The sequence below is a fragment of the Denticeps clupeoides genome, chromosome 13 (genome assembly GCF_900700375.1).
Source record: "Denticeps clupeoides chromosome 13, fDenClu1.1, whole genome shotgun sequence".
Taxonomy (NCBI): domain Eukaryota; kingdom Metazoa; phylum Chordata; class Actinopteri; order Clupeiformes; family Denticipitidae; genus Denticeps; species Denticeps clupeoides.
The window spans coordinates 7,827,143-7,833,988 of record NC_041719.1 but is presented as its reverse complement, the minus strand read 5'-3'; the positions used below and the strand labels follow the sequence as shown (position 1 = coordinate 7,833,988).

The 6,846-nt window shown below is 45.6% G+C and overlaps 1 protein-coding gene across 1 annotated transcript; it reads right to left on the bottom strand.

Annotated features, from left to right (window-relative positions):
- Positions 1–489: 489 nt before the first annotated feature.
- On the bottom strand, positions 490–6,389 carry diras1a (DIRAS family, GTP-binding RAS-like 1a). The gene is made up of 2 exons (XM_029000945.1): positions 6,211–6,389; positions 490–2,325 (listed from the first exon to the last, which is right to left on the bottom strand). Exon 2 carries the CDS (start codon positions 2,272–2,274, stop codon positions 1,678–1,680), a length of 597 nt encoding a protein of 198 aa, XP_028856778.1. The 5' UTR covers positions 2,275–2,325; positions 6,211–6,389; the 3' UTR covers positions 490–1,677.
- Positions 6,390–6,846: the final 457 nt, after the last annotated feature.

The window sequence follows — 6,846 nt, the reverse complement described above, 5'->3', positions numbered from 1 at the left end:
CCAGTTCTGAGGAATCACAGTCTAAAGACTAAACATGACTAATCACTTTCAGATCTCCTTCAGCTTCCACTATTGATTTGACCAGCAACATGCCAACAGCCAATATGCCACTAAAGATTAGTAGATAATTTTTTTTGCTTTCCATCAACATCCTATTCTCTATCCTTTAGTCAGACAGGCCCTTGTAAGGTACAACATTGTTTCCTCAGGCTTGTATTTTCCTCTGTCCAGAACATCCCACACAGATTTGTGATCCTAAATCCCACTCATTTCTTCTAGCAAATCGATGGAGCAGACATCCATCCACTTTCTACACCCCAAGGGGATTTCTTCCTTGATTCGTGTGCAGTGTTATACTCTACTATAGAAGAAAATAATCCTCTCAGCAATTTATTCGTGATTTGATCAAGGCTTCACGAGGGCAGAATAAGATTAAAACACCCACACAATTTCCTAGAAGAGGAAGAAAAAAACATGCAACTCAGTAAACATGGTGGGACAATATTACTTTATACAGGCATTACAATTACAATTTACATAATGCATTATACAAACAAGGCATTTTACAAATATTACCCATTCCATTTTATTGAATCAAGTCTTTTAATTGATTAATAATAATGCTGAAAATTGTATAAAGGTGTGCAGAGGTCTTGCATTTGTTTAATGGTTCTCCTCATTGTAAAACTAGTAAAATACCCTGCAGAGAACCCGTAAATGCAGAGAATTATAGACAAAATTATGATTTAAAGTCTGTTGACAGAGTACTGGACATGGTCAGGAGGTCAAAAGTGCTGTCAGGATTTATATCTTAAACAGGGGATTTTAATTGAAATAATGCTAAAATAAAGACGAGCTGTAACATGTAGATAAACTATATTCTGGAAGTGCAGAACAATAAAAATTTACTATTTTAATGGTTAAAAATGTGCCAGACAAAGATTGTGTTACAAGACTGGAAACGTTTTTACTTATATATTATTTGCATATATTTCAAAATGTGCAGAATTAATGTTGGGCTACTAACAATGGTGACCTTTCACTATATGTGGCCCTGAAGGCGGAATCTTTTTTTCAACAGCCAGTAACCGATAAGTCAGGCAGCTAAACAAGCCAGAATGTCTGGGGGGTAAAATAACTTCTAATCAACGTTTAATTAGCGTTGAACCCTGTTGTGTCATTTGCAAAAATGTGAAATTAACAATATTCAGCAATGAACACGGAATCTCTCGAAAGGCATATCATGCTAGTGCGCAGGGGAGGGTCAGATGAAATGTACAGCATCTCCGTCGAGTCTATATTCGCTCACCAGCCACCCTTGTTATTCTTTTTAAAACTATTATTTCGTTTAGGCCTGAAGACTCAAGATATAAGCAGAGGGTAACATGGAGGTGGACACTATTCATAATCACTTCCTCCTACCAGCCCTCACATTTTTTTTGTGTGAATCCATAACAGGAGGATTAATGTATGTGCTTTAGTTTCTACCCCTGAAGCCTCATTCTGTCAAAATCATATCTGTCAAGTGTGAAATGTGGAAAAATCAAGCCAGTGGAATTGAAGACTGTACAGCGCCAAACGTGAAGTAAAGTCAAACGTAGCACTATGAATAAGGAGAAGGCATCTGCAGTAGAATCCCTCTGTCCTGTTCAAGCTGTCCTCCAAGCATCAGCCAATCTACATGATGTTGCATTTGCCCTTCAGCTTGTCAGCGCGCTTCTGCTTGCTGGAGCGTTTGCCATCAATGTTGAGGCTCATGTTGCGTTTCTTGTCCAGGTTGAGCAGCTCCTGGAAGAGCTCCTTAACGTTGTAGTTTGTCTTGGCTGAAGTCTCCATGAAGGCACACTTCCAGGCAGCTGCCTGTGCCTCTCCTTCCCTGGTCTCCACCTCCCTCTGGGTCTCATCCATCTTGTTGCCCACCAGCATGATGGGGATGTTTTCCACGTTACCCTTGATGGCCAGCACCTGCTGGTAGATGGGCTTCAGCTCCTCCAGCGACTGCCTGCTGGTTATGGAGTAGACCAGGATGAAGGCGTGGCCTTTGGAGATAGACAGGCGCTGCATGGCAGGGAACTGGTGGCTTCCCGTGGTGTCGGTGAGCTGCAGGGTACAGACGCTCTTGTCACAGCTGATCACCTGTCGATACGTGTCCTCCACTGTGGGGATGTAGGTGTCCCTGAAGGTGCCTTTCACAAAGCGCAGCACCAGTGAGCTTTTGCCCACCCCGCCAGCTCCAAACACGACCACGCGGTAGTCGTTACTCTGCTCTGGCATCTCGGCACTGGGGTTTTAGTATCTTCACAGTTTCCTTCTTCTTCCTGAGATCTATTAAACGAAGCAAACAAGAATCAGTTGCCGCATAGGTCATGATCATATCACACATACACACACACGGCTTCGGCAGCGTGTGACTCTAACACGGCGTTCGTGATAAACATCTGTGCAATCTGCATCCTTTATCTAGCGGCCTGCCATGATGGATTATCATTAATCTGTACAAGACACACTCGAGATTGCACATTGATCGGCCTCCAGCGCAATTATTCTGACTGAGCCTCATTCATTTACCATGCGCATGCGAGTCTGTGCATGTAGTTAATTGGTGGCCCAATTTTTCAAATCTTGAAAAATACTAGGGCATTTTATGACACACACACACACACACACACACACACATTGTAATCTAGTGTCATGTTGTATTTAGGAAATAATTAGCATGAAAGCAAAACTGAGATTTATGTCATTCTGCATCCCATTTTGATTCCTCATTTCAGGAAACTCCACCCTTCCATTAAGGGTGTGTGCACTACTAATTGGACAAGACCTGCATCCCACAACCTAATTTAGATCAATTTATCTGGACGCGGCCACAAAGCACTATCTGCATCTAATTATCTCTGCAAATTTGTAATGGAACACTGATTGCCAAACTGCAACAACCAAAAAATGTCCTAAGCAAAGTCAAGTAGTCGTGGGTTTAAAACCTCAAAAGATGAATTCATGAGCAGGAGTGTGTGTGAGCATGCAGAGTCGAACGGTCTCCAGTGGTGAAACCAGTGGTACGAAGAGTATACATACGCAAAAGCAATGGTGGAGAAATATCCGGAGCCTCTAAACATTCTTAAATACTCAGTACGAACAGCACATCACACGCAATACCTGCTGTGCCAAATGATTCAGATTATTTACACCTGGCTTCCCCCCAAAATGTTTGGCAACTGTGTGATGGCTTCCTGAGTTGGAAGCCATGTAACCGAAGTGCAATCTTTTGGAAACATGCCCCTGAGTGGTATTAACAATCATCCCCAGTGTCCAGCGTCAGCTGGGCGTGATCACCGGTCCCGGGGCACTGAGTGCAGGCCACGCCCCCCACCAGTGTTTCTGGGTCCGGTCTTGCTGCTTCCCTGCGGTGGTGGTGAGGCCACGGGCCACAGGGAAGTCTGGTCGGTGGGTTGCATGGTTGGTCCGAGTCATGGTCTGAGTTGGTGAAACCCAGGGGTCTTGTTGTTTGTGTATGGTTGTTAATGGTTTTGATGTTTTGTGATGTTTCAGATGTGGAGTGTCCCCTGTGTCGGTGATGCCTTCACTTTTCCACTCCCCCTTTCCCAAAGTTTAGTCCAATACATTTGTCCAGATTAAATAAAGATGTTTTTTGCATAGCACCTGCGCCTGGCTCCTCCCCTTCCTTGTGCCGTGTCCGGTATGAAAGGCCGGGGTCTTCATCTGCTGTGCCTTCTACTGTACAAACCAAGCCTTTCCAAAGCAAAAAAACCCCCCAATGAACCAGTGGTGGGGCTCTTTGCATGGTGGACGCCTTGAAGTTAATAGCAGAGTAAGAAGTAAGAAAGCCCGCTGGTTCTCAGTGTCACACGAGCGTGATGTTAGCGTCTGACTCACAGGGTCTGACTGTTCAGGCCTTTTCGTACGCTAAGCAATCCAATCTATCGCCGCGTGGCTCCGTTTCATTTACATTTGCTTCCATTTACGTCCCTGTGATTCCTGCGCCATAGTTCATTTTTGAATTTTCTGGGAGTTCTCCGGGTTGCTATGGAAACAGACCTTGAGGGCAGGTCCGTGCCAGAGAAAGAGGGAGAAAACAAGAGAGAGAGAGAGAGAGAGACGGCATGGACGTGTGGATAGTGAGACGGAGGTGAACAGGAGGTGCAGGGTTGATCACTACTTTTTATGGCGGACATCTTCGACCCTCTTTTCCTCATCGCCCTGGTAACCGGCCCGCAACCCAGAACTCTTCTGAATGTTCTATTTCACAGCTTCCAAAAATAAACCTGCTAAAACCAAAGCTGAACTTGGAGCCAGTTTTATTTACAATATCCTAGTTTTGACATATTCATTGACCACAGATATGGTTGCTTAAGGTTGGAATCTGCATTTGAATAGTCGGAGGCCTGTTGCTGAAGATTACAGAAGGACGGGTTTTCTGCTCCCTGGACAGAGAAGCCGCTCTCGAAGGGCCTGCTCGACTTGCCTCCTGGTGTTCCCCCTGAGACTCGTCCCCTGAGACTCCTCTGCATTCTGAGAGTCTTGAGATCTGGTTCTTCAAAACAAAAACACCCCCCCACCAAGGCCAGCGGCGGATCCAGGGACCCAGTGTAATAAATGCATTTGTGAAATGAAACTGGAGCACGAATGAGGCTGACCAAATGTAGCTGAGTGACCACGAAAGATCCCAATTTAGAAAGCAGGCCAAGGACATCAATCAATGTTTTTAGCTGTCTCTTTTTTTGCTTTGTATCACAAGTGACTGTCACAGCAGCACAGCACACAGTGCACACAGTGAAATTTGTCCTCTGCATTCAACCCATCACCCTGAGTGAGCAGTGGGCAGCCATGACAGGCGCCCGGGGAGCAGTGTGTGGGGACGGTGCTTTGCTCAGTGGCACCTCAGTAGCACCTTGGCAGATCGGGATTCGAACCGGAAACCTTCTGATTACGGGGCCGCTTCCTTAACCTCTAGGCCACCACTGCCCCACTTGCAGCTATGTTGTCATAATGTGAACTCAGACAGGCACGTCTTGCTCTCTAATTTAAAGCCATCGGTCTGGGAATCATTAGGTTTAACTTTAAACAAACTTATTCTCTAAATAAACTGAATCATTTTTGGATAGCTGCACAGTGTAACATTAATATACAGACATAACTGTGCGCACTTGGTGGAACTGTTGAATTTATGACAGATTGTTACAAGTGCAATGAATTTAGGCATCGTTACATTTACATTTACGCCATTTATCAGACGCCCTTATCCAGAGCGACATACAATCAGTAGTTACAGGGACAGTCTCCCTGGAGCAACTTTAGGGTTAAGTGTCTTGCTCAGGGACACAATGGTAGTAAGTGGGATTTGAACCTGGGTCTTCTGGTTCATAGGCGAGTGTGTTACCCACTAGGCTACTACCACCCACCCTACCACCCGTTAATAAACCGATAATAAATGTCGAATGACAGCATCCCTGTGACGGCTGCCCTGCGCTTTCGCAGTTATATTCCTGATAAGCGTGCAGGGAATGACGCAAATAATTTCACTCAGGATACTGCCAAACAATTCAGGAGAGTCGGCCAAATCTGCCCGGGACGAGAAGGGTTTCCAAGAAAATCTTTTCACTGACATCAACTCAACACTATTAGAAAGACACAATATTTCACCGCCAATAAAAAAACTGATTTGTTTGGCTTTCGGCGAGCATTTACTGCCGTTGGCGGTCCTGGCATAAATTATGCCACGAATTATGACTTGCATGTTTAAAAGAGAACGACTGAGGATTGGTGATCTCCGGTGAATTGCTGGCCATTCGTTATTTACACAACTATAAGCTGTATATATTATTGGAAATGAAGAGCCGCAGTGCAAATGTATTAATCTGTGACAGCAGGCTGTCACGACAACATTCTTATACAACCAAAAACGTGGGCAAACGCTGCGTCATCACCCTCATCATCACCCACTAGGCTGCACACCCACACGCACCCCTGACACGATCTGGACCCGCACGGACCGGTCTTGGTCCTGGGTGGAGGCGTGGACGGAGAAGTAACGGGGCGTACAGTACAGCATTTTATATGAACTTTCCAGAACGCGGAACACGGACATGCGTGGAATACACAAGCAAATCATTTGCACTGTTGCATTTTCACAAACATCTGCTCGTTATAAGACTTGAGAAGAGGGTGAAAGTGGTCGGACGAACGTACCTGCGCGTGGACGCGGGCCACCTTCCACGGAAAAGCGCGCCGGCTGCGTGCTGCCTTCAGAGCATCCCCCACACGCACACCTCCGGACGGCGTAGACGGCCCGCCTCCCCACTCGCACGGAGCCTCTCGCCGTGGAATTCTGACGCAGAGGAGACCTCGCGGTTCGGCCGCGGTTGCCAGGTCCGTCGCTTCCACGCCCAAGCGTGGACTAGACTAGACTTCATCTAGTTCGGACACACCCATTGCTGCGGCCTGTATAGAAGGGGCAGAGAAGCTTTTTTTTTTTTTTTTAAACACGCTGAATGTTTTCACTAAAATTAGGAGGAGATAAACGGACCTTCCATTTAATATACATTTTCACTTGGGGGATTTGCCAGGGATCCAAACCTGCTCAGCGTGTTTCTAGTTTCCCACTAGAACCCGTTACCCCCCAGCAAGTGCAGTCTTTTCTGGCCCAGCTTAATGTCTATGTGAAACACCTGCACAAGAATTTGAACCAAGGAAACACACCAGTCGCAGTATTTTTAAAAAATCTTTGAGTAGTTTGTAAAACCTGAACTAGCCAAAAACATGGACTTGGTTTCTACCCTGATTGCAATTTAAATTAGGAGAAGGTGGTCATTATGAACCTAATAA

Coding starts and splice junctions, on each gene's coding strand:
- diras1a (XM_029000945.1), bottom strand. CDS start 2,274: ATGCCAGAGCAGAGTAACGACTACCGCGTGGTCGTGTTTGGAGCTGGC.